At 37.0% G+C, this 19,699-nt stretch overlaps 1 protein-coding gene across 1 annotated transcript in view; it reads left to right on the top strand.

The window, feature by feature from the left end:
• LOC149068996 (uncharacterized) overlaps positions 1 to 13,603 on the top strand; it is a 40,903-nt gene extending 27,300 nt beyond the window's left edge. The window contains exons 7-13 of the mRNA XM_089250556.1: positions 58 to 147; positions 1,992 to 2,064; positions 2,187 to 2,297; positions 6,821 to 6,856; positions 7,997 to 8,157; positions 9,520 to 9,611; positions 10,566 to 13,603. Of these exons, the coding sequence (XP_089106682.1) occupies positions 58 to 147; positions 1,992 to 2,064; positions 2,187 to 2,297; positions 6,821 to 6,856; positions 7,997 to 8,157; positions 9,520 to 9,611; positions 10,566 to 10,623 (621 nt within the window). The 3' untranslated portion in view covers positions 10,624 to 13,603. The remainder of the gene's footprint in view (positions 1 to 57; positions 148 to 1,991; positions 2,065 to 2,186; positions 2,298 to 6,820; positions 6,857 to 7,996; positions 8,158 to 9,519; positions 9,612 to 10,565) is intronic.
• The last annotated feature ends 6,096 nt before the right edge of the window (positions 13,604 to 19,699 follow it).

Here is a 19,699-nt window from a genome sequence, read left to right as displayed (position 1 = left end):
CAGAGAGTTTGTCTTGTCTATCTTGCATGAGGATTTTTTTTATTTGGTTTTTCGTAGACCGCATTACATTGGGCAGCAAAACATGGAAACGCTGAAATTGTGAAGTTGATAGCAGGAACTCATAAGGTTAATCCGGACGTGAAGTCGGTGAGAATTTTTTTTTTCACCTTTTTTGAAGTGTAAAGATAAGATTATTATTAATACGGCCCATTTTTTTCCTATTGCCACAATTCAGAGATCATTCCAAATTCCGTTTTAAACAAAAAAATCCATTCAATCGCACCAACATACGCAAACAATAAACAGTTTTTTTCTTTTAACCTCTTCATAAACTCATAAAGTTTGAATTCATTTTTTGGCCTAGTAGATGGTAGTAGTTTAATTCGAAAATCAACAGTAAGGCTTTTGATTCTGGTTTGTAATGTTGGATGGTAGAAATTTCGATACCTTAACTCAGTTATTTCCAAAGCGTCCACGAAATCGGTCGAAGTGAGATATTTTGGGTATTAAATAAGTCGCAAAAATGCAAGTCATTTTCGAACTTTGTGTTACGGCACTTTAAGGTGCTGCCGGAGAGTCTCGAGACAAAAGGTGTGAACCCAAACGTTGAACAGTTGAGAATTCCTGCCCTGCCTTAACTAATAAGAACAAATAATTGAGAAAACTTTTACTGAAGCTCCGAAGCAATTTCATTTGCTTTCCGCCTTTCATTCATAAAAACTTTATTCCCAGACGTGAAAAAAACGTTCTGCATGATAATTGATATTCAGATCCCACATTCTTCAGTTTCTACAGGTTTCGCAGGTCATGTTGATCACTTAAAAAAATTGTGGAGGGATGGTCTCTGAATGTATTGAAAGCGTAAAATAAAATGTTTCGTGATGTATCTAACACATGTATATCGTTGCTGCAGTGCGAAGATTTTACGAAAAAGTTTACCCCTTCAATACGTTTTTGTCGTAATGTCCCAATGACCAATTCCTTAGTGAAGTATACTGTACCATGGTTTTTGTATTTGCGCTGCCCAGTGAGATTAATTCCTATTGTAATTCTTTTCTTCTTTTTTTTTCATTTTTGTAAAATCGCTCTATAATGCTTGTTCAGCTAAGTAACGAAGAAATATTTATGAACATTGTCAAAATTAAGGCGATTTATGTAATTGGAAACACGAATTTCTTAGTTCATGTTTCTATCAATTTTATTACATAAACCAGTGGTTCTCAACCTTTTTTGACCCACGGAGCCTTTTCCGGTACATAATTTCTATTGCAGAGCCCGTAGGCCTATTTTGTATTCATTCATCAAAGTTAATGACTTATAATTATTAATATTTTTGAATAATAAAAATGTTTTCCAAATTTACTGGGTTTTTTTATTTTCCTCGAGTGGCCGCGAATCCGAGTTCACACGGAGTGGGCTCCGCGGAGCACCGGTTGAGAACCACTGAAATAAACTAATATATAATTTTTTCCTCTTTTTTTTTTTTTTTTTTTTTCTTCTTTTTTTTCATGCTGCCTTGCTGCGATTGATTGTTCTGCATTTTTTAAGCACGTAAGTTTCATTTTTCAAGCTGAATGTGTGGTTAATGTTATGCTTTAATCTCATTGCCAACTTACATGTATAAGCAATTACATTCTTATCATTGATATTAATAATCTATTATTCCATGTTCTCTCTATCAAATGCGTTCTTTTTGTCATGTCTTATCTCGGTTTTCTTTGCTTTTGAAAAAAATGTGTTTTTAAGCACTGTATATTAAATTGTATCTAATTTTTTGTGTCTGCTTTTTCTTTCTATATTCCTGTCCGCTGCACTGTAACTGCTTATAATCCAGGGCGTAAGTTTTTTTTTTTCTTTTTATTATTACTTATTAGTACAGTATAAGTTTTCACTACTGCTGTATATACCTATTCTTAGCATGTAGATAGAATATATTTCAGTAGTCTAGAAAAACAGTCTCTTAGAATTTGTATGTTTTATTGTATTTTCAGGGCTATACATGTCTTCATATCGCTACCCTGTACAAACACAAGACTATTGTGGATCTCTTAATTAGGACGTACGGTGAGTTGCTTTGATTTTTTTTTTCTTTTATGGATATGTTTGTTTTTTATTCAAATGTTGATTTCACTTTCTTTTCACTTCGTGAAATTTACCTTTCTCCTTTTTCCCCCTATCTTCCACAGGAGCTAATCCTACGATTCGAGACAACAGCGGTAAAAGGGCCGACCAGTACCCTCCAGACTATGTCACTTACACGGCAGGCATGACGAGGAGACCGGCTGATCCGCGGACGAGTAAGACTAATATCTGTTTGGGTCGGCGAGCGTGGAGCTCCCTGAAGAGCTCGCCCCGTAATAAGGCTCACCACGGGAAACGCATGGCTAATATACGTCAGGCACTTCGGCGTACACGATCTGGATCCGAGTCTGAGATCGCCATCAGGAACGGAAAGTGTCATCACGATGTGATGGAGCTTCCAGGCACTTTATGAGCTAATTTGGGGGCAATTGGTGTTTCGTGGAAAGCAAATTTTTTTTTCTTCTCCATCTGCATCAGTGGTCCCCCCTAACCTTCACGTGCCCATGTATTAGTTATTCGCGATAGCGGCAGGCACGGACTCTCAAATTTATTGTCAGAAGCAATTACTAACATTGCAATTTGTAAAGGTGCCTACAGACTGTCATATTACTGTGTTTGTCGTCCGCGAAGGAAAAGCTTGATAGGAAGCGCAAGGTTAAGGATCAACGATCTATATTGAATTTTTTTATTTAATTTATCTTATTTTTTGATCTGCCGCACGTTTGGTGATGGTTGATGGATCTTGATTTTAAAATAATAGTCAATATACATTCTAACATGACTCCTCGGATCTCTATCTTTTATCCGCGTAATAAAATTTATTTTTCTATTACTTTTGTTTACTTGGCATGGACTTCAGTGTTGTGCATGTTTTACTTTTTTTCCCCTATCTTCTCTTGCTATTTTTCTTCTTTTTAAAGTAACACTCATCTCCCTTCATAACGTAACCTGTAATGATTAACGTGTTTCTCCTCACCCCCAAGTGCATCACTCTTTTGTCCTCGTTTAGAATCGACTATATTCAACAGATCTCGGTCTAATCAGCTCGCGTGTGAAATGATTATGGAGCGATAAAATTATCAAATAAATTTTGAGAAAATAACATTTAGTTCATTGTAGGGAAAAAAAAAGTCTGTGCTAGTGAATAAATCGGCCCAAGTGGTGTGGTGGTAAGATGCTCGTCTACCACCGTGAAGGTTGCTTAGTTCGAACCCGAGGGAGGATACAGATAAGATATTTTCCCTAACGAACTTGCGGCGACCACCAATAGACAGCGCCTTAATTTACAACCCATCTCATTAATCAGTAAATTCCAATGTAGCGATATGGTCAGAGTTGGTGAAGTAGTCAATAAATCGGATCAGATATACAGAAAATGTTGCACTTTTTTTTGCATGATATACTGTACCACTAGTATAAAAGTCTCTTCCCCCATTTGAAAAAAATCTCACGTCAGAGCACATGCAGACCTTCAACACGATACTTACATAACATGAAAATTCATGCTTGCCATTCTCACTTCAAAATGTGGAAGGCAGATGGCACGCACCACTGAAACACGAAACAAGCATAATTCTGACTTCATAAATACTTTAGGGTCATACATACACTCAGGATCACACATTCCGGCATGCACCAAGAAGGAATGTGTGCGAGTTTCATGTATGGTTAAGTAGTAATATAAAAGATTATGATTTTACAAAATCCTAAATCCGTCGGAACCAGTGAGCATTGAATGCGCCAACAATCAGACTCGATCTATTCTGGATTGAATCTGTCAAGATCCGTTGAATATTCTGAAGTTTTACAATGTACTCAAAATTTGCTGACAGTAGCCTGCTCGACCCATAACGTTGATCAAATTGTTCATCACATGTATTTTTTTCATCCTCTACCGTCTCTTATTTTATGAACAGGTCAGAAAAAGTAGAGGGGGGACTAGAAAAAAAAAACATTAGTGACCATCAACGTTGAAGTTCGGAGTGTCGCAGCACGCACTGATCTTTTAATGGAAGTGTCCCCAAGGGCCCATCGAAACACCTGACAGGGGACACGACCCTGTCGCGGTAGGAGTCGAATCACGGGCATCCGTGTCTCTCCTCGTCGCTTCCTAATGGGTTCCACTGGTATCCCTTCATTTAAGATCTATTATGAAAGCCTTTTTTTTTTTCCTGCTGGTTGCTGGTGGAAAGGATGGTTTCCCCCTTCCCATTATTTGCGCGATCGTCCGGCCAAAATAATATTTTTATTTCTGTCAGTGGCTGCCCCTAACTCCGGACTCGGTTTTTGTCTCTGGAGACTGTATTCCCAACGTGAGGGTAGAAGAGACAGGAAAAAACGCGATCACTATATATTCGGAGTGTTTTTCTCCGGCGGGAAAATGGAAGCATAGGTTGATGGTTTTGGAAATATAGCGCATCGAGTGAACGCTATTATGGGAGCTAATAAATTTAAGGCATCACCCTGCTGTCTTCTACTGTTCTTCTTGGATTTGTACCGGATTGGTTGAGGTTAATGGACCATAGGCTTAAAATTAACGGGGTTAAAATGGTATTTTTAGTAATGCGTGTTTGCAGAGTATTGCCCAACAACTGAAGAATACTTTCTAAGTTTTTTCTACGCTTAAAAAGCATGATTGGATTATGTTTTTCCAACATGTGTAAGGATATTCTAAAATGAACACAAATGGCAACATCGCACGAGCACATTTTGTAGTTATAAATCATGCTACTACAGGGCTTGGCGACTAGAAAATTGGTATTGGTGCCTGAAATTTGTCTAAGGGTGACAAAAAAATTTCTGATTTCATGTCTCTTAAAGCATCTGAACATATCATTAACTCCCCTCCCCCCCCCCCTCCAGAAAAAGTCAAAAAATGAATTATGTAGAACTTTTTTTCTTGAAGCAAAAGCATACTTAGCTCCTAAGAAATTTAGCTGGCTCCTAAATTATTTTTCGATTTTTCAAGCCCTTTGCTACTACACGTTGTTTAACTTAGGATCTCTTGCTTCAATCTACCTAACGGCATCGGTCTGTGCGGTATGGTTCGTCCTTGCAACTCTTTTGTGTATGTAGGCTTCTGCGCTTAGCTTCCTGTGATTATGAAGATATGTGGGTGATCACACAGATATTGAATTTGAATTGACAGGTGACTTGTGGGCCAGAAGTTTCCTACGGTTTAGTTCATGCGGAACCCGTGGTGATTACAAGACGGAATCCGAAATAACGTGAATGTTTCTCCCATGCAGATGCTTGTGTTGCAACACCAATGGAAAAGTTTTGCAGCTTGTGATAGTTCGGCACACATACCCTAGAAAAACTATCACGGAATTCTGGGCTCTGCAGAACATCAGTTGGATATCCATGGCTTGGGCCATTGATATGCTGCAACAAACCTTCCAAGAACCCGAGAGAGATGATATTACGCAGAATACATCAGTGATTCTTAAATAAGGGCCCTTGGAGAACTTTACAGAGTTAGTGAGGTTGGATAAAATAACAATTTAGCATTCTTACATTATATCGTGTGCCGAATATTATTCGGTAAACGGGTCCTTGGACTTCGTCTTATTGGCACAAATGCAGGGACTACACTGGATCAACCTCTAGATGGCGCACAAAAGGTTTCGGGGGCACAAGAATTACTTCCAAAGAAATTTTGAGTTATTAACCTTCAAAAAGTATTTAAATAAGCAGAAAATTGTTAAAATAGGGGGGGGGGAGAGTATTTTCTTTTTAAATTTCATTTTTTTTTTACAAAAATATTTCAAAATATTTTAATTTTTTATCCTTTTGGGCGTGGGGGCACGAGACATCTCTGCTCCTCTTCCTTTCCAGAGTGCGCGTCAGCACAAATGGTCCGTGAACACAAAAGGTTAAGAACCCCCCTGCAATAGTGTGACATCACTGTCTCCATTTTTGAAACAGCAAAACCCATTTGCAAGTTTGTGATTTACTCTCGAAGGTTTGTTGGGACGTATCAGTGGTCTGAGACCCTATGCTAAAGCCATGAATTCCCAACAGGTGTTACGTGGAAACCCAGGATTCCGCTATAGCTTAAGGAGTAGAAGTATACCGTGGGATACGTTAACTAAAGTTCTACTCGTCCTTCAAAACATCGTGTATTTCATGCTCTACCATTTTGTCTCACAGTAACATGTTGAACTGAAGTCTTGTGATCTGCCTATCCATCAACAAACAGAAATGAAGATAAATTTGGGAAAAGGGGGGAAGGGGGACTCGAGAGGATATTCAATGAAAATTGTCGAAAGGCATTGTCAGAATTTCTGAACAAAGAAATTTGTGAAATGAAGTGACTGTGTGTGAGAGAATATTATCAGCTTGAAATGATCACCCTTTCGGTGCGATAAAATGATCAATCGAGCTCGTGTTTCGTAATAATGTCGTCTATTGTGCTAGTTGAGATCTCAGTACTCTATATTATCAAGTTATAAAGATAGAAGAAAAGGTGTAATGTAGTGATAACTTTTATTTCTTAACTTTTAATGTCTTTGGGGTGAGAAGCATAAAATCATTATTTCTATCAATAGTTGGATTTTTCTCTCTTTTTTTTGTACGATGCTGATGATAATAGTTCGTAAAACAAAAAAAAAAGGAAATTCCAAATTTTTCATTGAATTATAAAAAAATTCGGAAAAATTATCCTTTACAGAAAGATGTTTCTTATTGAATGAATAAATGTAATGTTAATAATTTTTAAAATCACTTTTCTCTTTAGGTATTACTTTACCTCATAATAACAAGAGAATTCACGGTGAGTTTAACATAAAAAGAAATTATTTTCAGTTTTTTTTTCACGTTAAAACTTTTATAATCATGTGAAAATGTAGATGTGTGTCACTTTAATTTCTTTTGATAGTGATAGTGCATTTTTATAACAATGATAATCAATCTTAGTCAGCTGAAATTGGTTTCTTCGAGGTGTGATTGTGAGCCGGTTGTCGTCTTTTAAATGTCGCCATAACGAGCCGAACAACAACGCTCCGAAAATACGTCTTAAATTTGGTCACTGCTTATTTGTAAAACAGATGGCGGCATAGTCACGAACCCGATGTCATTTTTTCGGTGTCATTTTAAGCGTCCTCATACGTTTTCATGTTTTCTACCTTTTGTCATCACATTTTCAGGTTTCCGCAATTATTATTCCTTTTCTCTTTATGGAAAAAAACTGCACCCGCGTAGCAGATAAGTGTTCATCGGTGTGAGTTTATGTGGTTTTTTTTAAATGCAATTTAACATGCTTTTACCGATTTCTGTCCGAATTCGAAGAAAAGGGGAAAATCGACGCTGCTTCCAAGCAGGTCAGATTCTATTCGTTCGCGAACTACAGTACAAGAATTTTTTTTTGTGTGGCAAAACAAAACACTTATATCAATGAAAAAGTATGTTTCAATGGAAAAAAAATTCCACAGAAAAAACTAAAAGTAACTCCTGAAACCTGAGAAAGAGGACAAAAGGGAGAATTTTCCGAAATGCATCTTGAAATGACATCAAAAAGGAGGACGGTTGATAACCCAAGGTAGGACCAAAAGTCATGAAGATTCTGTTTTGGTTGGAAAACTACTGTTCGCCTTTGTCAGCATGGTGGTGCCATCTATTGTAAACATTAGTAAATGACGTTGAGAAAGAAGCACGTGCGTGTGTCCTCATTTCGTGTCGCTGGAATCCAATAACTTTTCTAGGCTTTCTCTACCTATCAACAATTATGATCCCTTCGATGTTGAAACAGTAGTGAATTGCTGCTCTATGGCGATTGACGTGCGATCATACGCGCACACACATGCTAAATCAGTTTGTTTCATTAGACTGATTATGTGTTTTTTCAGATGTAATTTCTTTCCAGTGTGATAATCCGATTTACTCGTTCTTATGTCTCATTATCTTTTGTATGTAGTGCGCCCTCTCGAAAAAGACCCTCCTTCAACGGGCACGTTCATCAGAATAGGATCGCTGAACCTCAAAGTGTCTATGACAGCACCGGCGTTCGGTGGATCGCGAGGGAGACGAATCCAGAGGCTGAAGACTTGGGGTTCGGCAGACAGCGTCACGCTACCTGTAAGTAATAGTTCGTACGACAATTTAAAAAATGTCACAGTTTTCTTTTAGCACCACATGATGTAATTTGAATATTTGCTCTTATTCTTTTACAACTGTCTTGCAGGTATCACAATTCTTTAGTCTCAGTTAATTCCGTAATTCTGAGTAAAGCCGCTCTTAGGGGTGTGCGGCAGGTGTGGTCGTACAGTACCCCGCTTTTTTTTTGGGGGGGGGGCCGCAATCACGGTAATGATAATTTCCTTCGTAAATTCTGAATTTTCTTAAATTTTGGAATTCTGAATTTTCTGAGAAAATATTTCTTTCATTTATTCTGAATTTTCATCAGGTCTGGAATTATTTCTTTCATTTGTTCTCAATTTTCGTGGGTGTTCGGATTATCTCTAATTATTTCGCTCATTTTTGATTCGTCGATTCTGTGTGAATTTAGTTCTCAGACAATTTCTTTCACTAGGTCCCAATTTTAATTGGTTTTGAAATTATTTCTTTCATCAAGTTAAAAAAATATGTTTCCGTAAGAAATTTTCATTAAGGGCGCGGTAGCACAGGTCGATAAGATACTCGCCTGAAGTACCAAAAGGATGTTTAGAGGTGTCGCGAGTTCGATACCCGGTTCGTCCTTGTCAGAAACTGTCCTGACGCAGGGGTACAACAGAAACGGTGACATGACCGCAGAAAATAGATTGCTATCGCAGGGAGTCCCACAACGAGGGGTTAGCGCACCAACCTCTCGACTAATACAAAAAAATGCTGCCGTTCGGAATCGGAAATATACTTTAGGTCCCGGTCTAATTAGCCTTCGTGTGCAGAAAATTACCGTTTTGCGACAAAATAAGCAATGATCAATCAAATTTTCGATATATTTTTTCTTAATGAAATTTAATTTTGTCTATTTTTTTGTATGGAACTCTTTCAACATTCTTGTATATGTTGTTACAATGTATGAATTACAGAAAATATAAAATCGGGGTAAAGGGGGGCCCCGAAATTATTAAGATGAGTCTGGCCCCCGTTATTATTTTCGATTCTCTATTAACTCGATTTTCCGAGTTGTTCTTACAGTGTATCATCTTGTCGAGATGGAAATCATAACGGTTTTACTCCAGTTGCACCGCGTGCTGCCAAACTCGAGGGACATCAGATTTTTGAATGTTGAGGTCTGGTCGGCACCTGACATACCGGGAAAGGCGAGGTGTGATAAGGATCATAGCATGCATTCAGTCAATTTAATGGATTTTAGAATTAATATATTTAAGAGTTTCTCAGAATCTTTGATTCGAATTTTCTGACATGCCGGCTAATACGGTAACTTCAATTTTACTTTATTTTTCGTTAATAATTCTTGGCGCTTTTTTCTTGCAGTGGTCACAAGGCAATGGCGATAAATCAGCTTTCTTGCGGAGGAAGAAAACGAAGAAGAAAAACTCTGATCCCGAGCTTCAACCAACACAAACGTAATTAGCCTTTACGGTATCTTTTGATAAAGTAATATCAGAGTTCTCAGATAATCTATATCGTATATACAATCCAACTCGGTTGTAACAACATCGCGACTATAACGTCAATAATTTTTGGTCCGAACTGATTCCCATAAAGAGTACTGTTGATAAACTTTGATTATAACGTCGATGGAAAACGAACGACCTCGGATATAACGACACTTTTTTCATGGCACGTTTCCCCATTTCGTAAAATTGAAGCTCATCGCAATGAGGCTATGTTTGTCTGTTGGTGATAAACGAACTTTGATAAGAGAAAAATATTTCACGTTTGAAGCGCCGTCGTGCTCATTGACGTGACCTGTATTTCTTCATAAATTTTGCCCTTCCCAATTGTTTTTTATGTCCCGTTTTTCCTGTTCTTTCAACAGTTGTTTGTTATTTTCACATAAATTAATAAATTTCCGGATACAATCATCCCCGGGAAAGCTTCAATATCTCCCTCAGACGGGAAGCGGGTTGTGTCCGGTCGTTCAATATTCTTTCAACAAAACTTACTTTAATTCGCTATATTTACTAGGACCAGAAGGACCAGAATGGTCATTCGCGTAATTTATAAATTCCGTTACAATGAATATATGAAGACCGTGAATATATAAATTTCTCGTGTGCATTTTTTCTCCTCTTGAAATGCATTTTAAATCACTATAAACGTGCTGTAACACTGCATTTCTTGCCAAGGGTTATTTACAAGCAATATATGGCTATTTTCCTACAATCGACAACATTTTTGGCGAGAATTGATGATGCTCCGTATTTATGATACCAATTACCCATATATTTTTGGATCAAATGTGGTCACCCTGATCACAAATAACTTCATTCGAGAATGTGATTGCATCTGATCATTATTTTTTTTGACTTATACATAGTATTTCTCTATCATCTTTTTTTTTTCTCATTATTTAGGTCTGCTAATTGCAAGCATGACTCTGACTCGGATAGCGCTTACGGATTTCACTCATGAAAGATCAATTTTTTTCTCTTTTTTAGTCTTTTTATCGGATTAAGTTTTAAAAATGGTTCATGGTTTGTTTTCCCTGCGTCATTCCAATGTTTTATGTGTTATTTTATATCATTGTTATGCTACGAGAAAAGACGACATCTTACACGTTCCGCGAGAAAATGTTTGCTCGTTTTTACTCAAAATTTTATGCAAATTTATTTTTTTTTCTGTGAAATTATGAAATCGTGTTCTGCGTTGACTTTGTTATGTCCCTTAATCCTGTTAATGCAGTTGATGATCATTTTATATCATCCTATTGCAATGTTATTATTTATTTTATTTGTATATCTTTTAGTTTGTGCATGTCTTATCAAATGTTATTTCATAAGATCCTGTTATACATGGGTTGAGTGAAGTACAGCGTGTCCCATAAATTCGTAAGTAGTTGAAAAATTCATAAAAATCGAAGGGATTAGTATATTTGAATGCGGTTTGAGAAATAGTTCTTACGAAAGGGTTTTTTCAGTATAGAAAATAAAATGAGTTCGAATTTGTGTCGATGGAGGTGCTGCGCGAAAGCAAATTACTGGAAATATTAAAATCAGAGTGTTATGTAAGATGAAGGGTAAATGGGGAGGGATAAGGGAATTTCCCTGTTACTGGTGCTTACATGAGGTTTTAATTGTGACGTTGTCATTGGTGAATAAAGCACTATTTGTGAAGTTCTACCTCATCCACAAATCGCCGGCTGAAGCTTTACTAACGTTTTGGACACAAGAGGTGGAAGAAAAGTTCAGGTTCAAACACTCGTGCCAGATTTTCATGCAGTGCCCTCTATAGACAAACATTTCTACTATTTTTTCTGCTCCAAAAGAAATCCCCCCTCCGTGAGTATAACTTTTTCGCAAACCGCATTCCCACCTAAAAAGTCATTAAAAATGTGAAGTATTTGGCAAAAGTCTAGTAGATATGCAATTATTTGATAAACGTCAGGGGAAAATTCTTTGAAGGGAAAAAACAAACTCGAAAAACAATCAGAAGTTTTCTAATGATAAGATTTCTAATCATATTTCTTCTTTATTGGTTGTGGTCAGGGAAAATCAGGAACATTTTTGAATGTTAGTCGGAGAAAGTCGGTAATATTTTTGAGAGTTTTGGTCAGGGCTCAAACAGATTTTGCTGAGAACCTTGCAGTGATCACTTGAACCTCCCCGGGCTGTTTAGCAGTGGGCTTGCTAAATAATTATTCGCTTAGTATATACATATATATGTTTATTTATTGATCTTGGTTCATTTAGACCTAACGTTTTCCTGTCACTGTGTTGTAGTGCAGAGTTTTGCAGGTAGCATGCAAGTTTTGAAGATGGCCATCATATCGACGGGATGAACGTTAGGTCGGTCAGAACATACAGAGATCATAACCAAAGAACCCGGAAATGTTTAAGTTTTCCCCAGAAAATATGTTCAAATTGTGCAAATTCATGTGAACATGAGAATCAGGGGAAGCATACAAAACTCTTATGCTTTATCATCACAGTGGAACCTCTCTGAAAGACTAGCTTCCTATAGGGTAATTTTTTTGTGGTCTATAATTTCTCCTTCTTTATATATTTTTTCACCTCTACGAGGTACTGGTTTTCTTGGGAAAAGATGTTAGCCGCCTTAGGGCCGTATTCACCGACATGGTTTAAACTGTAGTCACAATTTTTGGATAAGAGATCGATCTATCTATACATAGATTGGGTAAAAACCTGAATTTAACCAATCCGTGTCGATCTGTTATCAAAAAATTGTGACTATAGCTTAAACCATGGTGAATACCGGCCTTAGAGAGGTTTCACTGTGTTTCTTTTCTTAATCGGCGTTTATTTAAAAAAAAATGCACCATCATGGTAATGAAAATTCCCTCTGATTTAGAATCTCTGATCAGTGTGATAAATACGAATAGGTTCTTCCAACGAATCTTTATTGTCCTTCTATTTCAGAACAGTATTTTCATACATTTGCACAAATCATATACTTCATTAGAAAGGTGCTGGTAGTATATTATATATATACAAGAGGTGATTCTGATTTTTTAATACGCAAGATAATTGTAGTTAGATCGATAAATTATAGGTTATTATTTATTGGTATTTATTCGTTGGATATTTTAGCTTTCTGAGTATTTTATAATGAAATCAGAAGGAAATTTCAGGGCTCCCTTTCATTTTATTTTCATCCGTGGCCACTCATAACATCTAGGATCGCAAGGGGGCTCATATGGCCCCCAGGGTAAAAAACACTTTTCTAGAGTCCTCTCTTCGATCCTAAATAAGCCGTATTCCGTATAACAATTCTGCTTTTCAGTTGTAATTACCATCAAATGGTTTTTCTAGTCTTCAACAAATTCTTTTAGCTTTTCCTTCATTAACAAGACCTAGAAACCTTTAACATTGGCAGCTTGAAATGGTCTTATACCAATGAGCAGTTTCTATCATTCTTCTTGGAGTTTCGAAACATTATCGTCAGTCATTCCGTACCAAATAATTATTATTTTGAATATTTTAGTATACGTTTTTTATTCATTTACAATTTTTTTTCAATATATACCGCATATGGAATATTTAGCGTAATTTCATTATAACTACATTTGATGAAATAAATTTATTACAATTTATACATCATAAGTATTCTGAATGAAAGAACAAACTGTGATGAATTTTATCTGATATTATATAAGAGAGAGATGCGTGTTAAATCTCTATTTAAATTTTTCCCTCAATGCATTTTTGTATACATGTATTACCCTACCTCGTTATTTATACATATTTTTTTCTATAGAGTTATAAATGTAGAGGGCTTTTATATACCATATAGAGCTTTATGTATTTCATGTTATATAGTATTTTACGAAATCGATTTTTTATATATACATATTATACATGCATACGAGCGTGCGAATATATTATTCTAGACTGTGATCTTCGAATTTTCAATAAATATATTTTTTCTCCTCATGAAAGTCTGCTTGATTATGTCAGTATTGAAATAATATTGTCCAAAAACGTGCTTTTGAGGATCCTAAGAATTTATAATCATCAGCCAGATTCTATGGAATTCGAGGAATCTAGTGTGAACGCCGATTGTAAAGATGGGAACAATTCTTATGTACGTGAGTATTTTTATTTTTTTTCTTATTATTCCATTATTCGTTTGTGTTTGATTAATGAAGAATGATTGTAATGGTGTATACGTAAATGGTCGGCAGAGTAACTTCAGTGAATGAATCGATATCGGTCTGAATCAAGTTGTTTCTAGCCCACCTCGATGGGCAATTTGCCTGTTGTGGCCTTTGTATTTGTTTGTGAACATGACAGTATCTGAAGAATATATACCGCATGTTTTGCTTTAAGAGTCCCATCGTGGGCATTCAGCGACCACCATTAGATGGCATAAATGTACAGATGTCAAAGATGGTTCACTAAATTCTGGTTTGGAAACACCAGCTTTACCATCAATGCAATAACAAAAAAATAACCCGTTAAGATTTACAACAGCGTTTTTAGAGAACGTTTTGAGGACAATACACGTCAGACGAATGGAGAATTGTCGTTATTTGTATTCTTTTGACCAATTTTCCTTCTCCTAAGCAGTGATGGGCAATCTACGGCCCGCTGCAGATTTCAAAATTATAGTATAGAAATTTTCAATTTCAGTGTTTTTTAAAAAATTCATTTAAGGGGATGAGATCCCTTTTTTGCATATAGAAAACATAGTTGTGAAAATTTAAATATAAACTGATTTTTAATAACTTTTACATGTGCAGAAAACTGGAACAAATATGCAATAAATATGCATAAAGTTGTTGAATTATACTTACTGTATTTATTTTTTCACAGTTGTAAAGGATAACCCATTGCCTCATTTGCAATGAAACCGTTGCAGTCCTCAAAGTATACAACGCATCCCCCCCCCCTCTTTTGCCGGCATGCCGAGAAATTCGAGTCAGATTTCTGTTGTGATTCTTAAATACTATATCTTTATTTAAAAATCCATTGAACTGGCTATTTAATTCCCATTGTAAAGCTTTTTCTCTCGTGTATAATAATAGAACATATTATTGTTACACTAAAACACCTGTTGTCATCCACAAAAAATAAAAAAAATAGCGCATCATAGTGGGTTGTCTGCGGTAGGATTACCACCCGTTAGTATCCGAGTTCAACTGCATTCATATTCGGCACGCAACAAATTACTGAAACTCTGAGGCATAAAAACATTGTGGCACGTGAAATTTATACCAGCATCATTCAAATACAAGGCCACAACAGGCAAAATTCACAACGAAGTGGCCGAGAAAAAGATGCCCATAACAAATATGGATTTCATATATTTGTAAAAAAAAGTCATCTCTGGTCTCCGCCGGGACTCGAACCCAGTCCCTCTTCCATACCATATATCCTATTGTTAATTTTCAAGCTACACGCCGGTTTTAAACCAAGAGCCAATTTTACTTCAAGGATTATAACCGATTATTTTTACTCATTTGATATGTGACAGCAGGGATCCCAGGTCAACTCTGTTTCTCGCATATATAATGATAGAATATAAATATGGTGGGGGGAAAATAAGTCCCACAGTTTGAAAATTTTACTCCTATTATTTCTCCCACCAATACGCGACATTGTTCACTTGATTTCATCGGTTCGCAGGTAGAAAAGGTTGAAGAACTCGATCCTAGACTATTAAACCACACACGCACCTCGTCCATATTCCTCATGGAATTTCTAACGAATCGGTACATGTTGGAATATGCGTGTTCATGTAGTGAACCTTGCGTGAAGTTTATTTCTGTGTAATGATGGTTATTTGTAGTGCTGCCATCAATTTTGCTAACTATTCGTGAAGTGTAATGATTGAATAATTGCACCGTTATAGATCTGTTGCTCTTTGTGACGAGGCTTTTTAACGGGGAGATCGACTCGCAACTGGCGAGATTTTTGGCTTTAGGGAGGACATGCGAAACGTCTGGTAAGTCGTGACAATCCAAGAACTTTACCTGGCCTTAAAAGCAGCATTTCACGCCACGTGCTGAACATTTCCCCTCACGCATTTCGGTCAGTTGTGGAACATGTCATCTTGCGATTTCACATGGTATCTGAAAATGATGGCCATTGTGTGGAACATGTTTTGTTGTAATAACAATTGTAAAAGTATTTAACAATTGTTAAAATTGTAAACGTTTGCCTAAAACCTAAATATGTCATTTCTTAATGAAACGCCGTCTGGTGGTGACATGTGCAACTACCCCCCCTCCCCGGAACAAAATCCCATCCCCTCTTCATGAGTCTTCCACGAAATTTCACAATTTTCTGATGCCTAGTTTCGCCTGTAGGATACTTTAAATAAGGTCTTTTAATTAAGAACGCCCTGTATATATAAAACAATATTGCCGTTCGAACATTGCAGGGGTGCTTTTGCGCGTTTAATTAATTAAAACTTTTCTTTTTAAGAAATTTATAAAAATTATTCATTTTTTCAACTTTGCATTAATTATTCTGATAATTGTACTACCGGCCGTGGGCCTCCATTAAGAAAGCCGTGGACCCGTGGGGGGAGGGTCTTCCTTTCTAATTAGAACCGCTGCTGTTTATATAATCTTATTCCATTCACGTATTACAGGGGTTTTCAACCTTTCAGGCATTGCGGGCCTCCTAATTAAACCTTTCCATGAAGTTCGCGGGCCACCAAATCATACCGTGGTATTCTACGTTATTAAACAGGATTCTTCAAATTATTGAAAACTTTCCTTTACTCTGAAATTATTTCTTTCATTAAATTTGAATTTTTATTTTATTTTGTAATAAATTTTTTTCACTAATTCCGATTTTTTTTTATTAATTATTTCTACCTCCTGGCAACGCATTATGCCGCCTGGCAGTCCAGTGTTTAGGGAGCTAGCTTCTGACTGTGTAGGTCTGGATTCGAATCCCGATTCGGGCGTCGATGTCTACTAGCACACTAACAAATTCCCTGGACAGATCGTAAAGATCTCGGGAATACGTGATGCTCACGTTTATCCTTTTATTGATTCTGAAATTTGTTCCGATGATTCTGAAATTTTTTTCTTTATTTATAAATTTGCATTAACTATGAAATTATTTCTTTCGCCAATTCTTAATTTTATTCACGAATTATTACTTTTAAAAATTCCGAAGTTCTTCTAAATAATTCTGAAATTATTTCTTTCAGCGATTCAGTATAATTATCTTTTTCAATAATTATAAGTTTTCATCAGTTATGATATTTTTTCCAGTAATTTTAAAAGTATTTCTTTCATTTAGGTGGTTTTTTTTTTCATAATTCTGTGTAAAATATTTTTTTTGTAAATTCTGTGATTATGTATACCTTTTAGATGCCGAATTTTGCCTCTTGAAATACTATATATGAAATTATAAGTCCCAAAAAGTGTTTTGGCTCCAGGTCCCCCGAATTCATCACGACGACTCTTTTGATGTATCAATTTCATATTTCTATTGAATCTGGAATGTTCCTCACGGTTCTGAATACAGCAGTACACATTTCAGTGGCCAGCGATCCTTTTAACGGGGTTTTTTTTTTGTATTTCAATCGTGGTGGTGATGTGTTGTTTTTTTTTAATCAGTAGTTATTTTCTCAAAATGGTCGGTTGATCACATTTGGCCCGCTTGTTGTGGGTTAAAGACCCCTGCCGTAGCTGTTGCCGCTGTGGTGGTCGAGTGGTTATAGTGACCGACTCGCGATGCGAGGATCCGGGTTCGAACCCCACAGTGGTGGTCGGCTGAAGTTGGTTTTCTGTGGTTCCCAACTTCAAGGCGCAAATGCGAGCCGATCTCCCCGTTAAAAAGTCTCGCCACAGAGAGCAACAGTCCTACAACGATAAATCATTCAATCATAACACTTCACTTATAGTTAGAAAAACTGGTGGCAGATGGCAGCACTACACATAACAAGCATTACAGAGAAACAAAAAAAACTTCGTCAGGTTTCACTACACGTACACGCACATTCCCGCATGTACCGATTCGTTGGGAGTTCCGCGGGCGGGCGGGGTGTGGGCAGGGTGCATGTGTGGTGTAGCAGTAGTAGGTAGGGGCTCGGGGATCCATGATGTTCTTAAGTCAGCCACCTCGTTGGGCAATTTGCCTGTTGTGGTGTTGTATTTGTAATTTGTTTGTAATATGTCAATGTTGACATATTTTTTAAAACTGCTCCATGGGCCGGAGTTCATGCACCCATGGGTTATTCATCAATAACCCACTAAGATCCTTATGATTGTAATTGATTCTGTGAAAGCTAATTTCTATAGCTGATCTTCATCGATTGTAAGTTTCGAATTATCGGAATTTTCCGACTTCCTCTGGCCCAAAAAAAAAAATCTCCCATTTTCCCCTCGAAAAGAATCTCTTAGTTTAGTCGTTTATTTATACAAATTAGGTATATCCCTCTCCCCAAATATATATATATATATATATATTTCTATCCATTAATAATTGAAACAGCCAAAAATAAAAAATGCAGTAATTTTTCTTTGAAAGTATGTACTGAATTTTTCGTGAAAGAAAAACTTAAACAAATCAATTTTTCATGATTCAAAAAAATAAAAAATTCCCTTTGACATATAAGGGGGAAAGTAAAAAGTCTGAGAAAATAATGGCATTCTCATCGAATCCTCACACAAACACGTATAGAAAAAAAAATCTTTTAAGTAAATTGAATTCAACGGAAAAAAATCAAACAAATTTCCAATTTAAAACCGAAAGAAGAAAAAACAAGTCGATTTTGTTTTTTTCTTTTCCCAAGATTCTAGATTAAGAAGCGTCTAATTTATAAGCTATTAATTTATTCTAGACCACAAAAGTCATGAATAAATGTTTTGTGGGAGAAGACATTTTTTTTCCTCTCTCTATCCAAAAGTGGGGAAAGATGGGGGCAAGAATACCGGTATTTAAATAATGTGGCTAGGCCCTATTTGCATAACCGTACCCGCATTGCCCCGCCCTTTGCTATTCGTAGCTAATTAACCGAAACCCACTTTCCTGTCCGTCCTCCCACGCTCTGAATAGGGGGGAAAAAAGCTTAAAATTAAAACTTCAAATAGAAAACAAAACTAAAAAGTTTTCTTCTCTCTCTTTTTTTTTTACAGTTACTGTATGCGTTTAATGCTTAAGCTGTATTCTAGGTAAGTTTTGAGATGAAAAGTCACTCCGGGATTGCGGGTGGTGGTGGTGGTTCCACTCTTGAAGAGAATTGAAAATCGGTGGTGGGTTTTGTATTTTCGCTTGAAGTTGGAACGTTGTGCGTATCTATAGTACTATGGGGGTGTCGGACAATGAGATGGCGAAGCGAGAGAGAATGGCTCATGGGCGTGGAATGGATCTTTTCGACGCAGCTCGCTCTGTCTCATCTGAAAGTATAATTTAATCAAAGCCTTTCCGCTAATCGGTTGGCGACCGACTCTATCTTTTCTTCTCCCGTCACCCGTACGATAGGCAAATATGCACCTCTCTTCAGCCTTAAGTACTACAAAACTCTTACCCACCCCCACCTCAATGCTGTCCCATCTTTTGAGCCTTTGCGGTTAATAACCTATTCTCTGCCGCCATCTATCGGTAATCATCAATAAATATTGAGTTTGGATATCTCGGAAATGAATGGCGTTGTGCATGAAATCGATATCGCGACATATCATATCTTCATGGCCATGACTTTTTGTTAACTTAGTCGGCCAAATAAATAACAATTCATTATTTTTTCACGACCGTCGTCAGTTAAAAGAGGCTTTCTCGGGACAGGACCGTCTTAACGGCATCATGGGCACAGTGCCGTCTTAAGGCACGGCCCGGGGGCCTCAAGAGAAAAGGGCCTCACAAAAATGAGATTTGGTTGAGATTTCCGAGAGTTTGCCTGTTAGAGCCTCAGAAAGATCACTTTGCCCGGGGGCCCCCATGATGCTCTTAAGACGGCCCTGCATGGGGGCACCCGTGCAAAGTGATGTCCTACCCCCCCCCCCCCCCCACCACAACCTAGCTACTAGTACTTAACGCATAGCTACTACTACACAGATCAAAGGGTG

This window comes from Pholcus phalangioides, unplaced genomic scaffold, assembly GCF_987345545.1.
Source record: "Pholcus phalangioides strain wild (caught in Gottingen) unplaced genomic scaffold, Ppha-v1.0 ptg000024l_1, whole genome shotgun sequence".
NCBI lineage: Eukaryota > Metazoa > Arthropoda > Arachnida > Araneae > Pholcidae > Pholcus > Pholcus phalangioides.
This window is presented reverse-complemented; position numbering and strand designations above follow the sequence as displayed.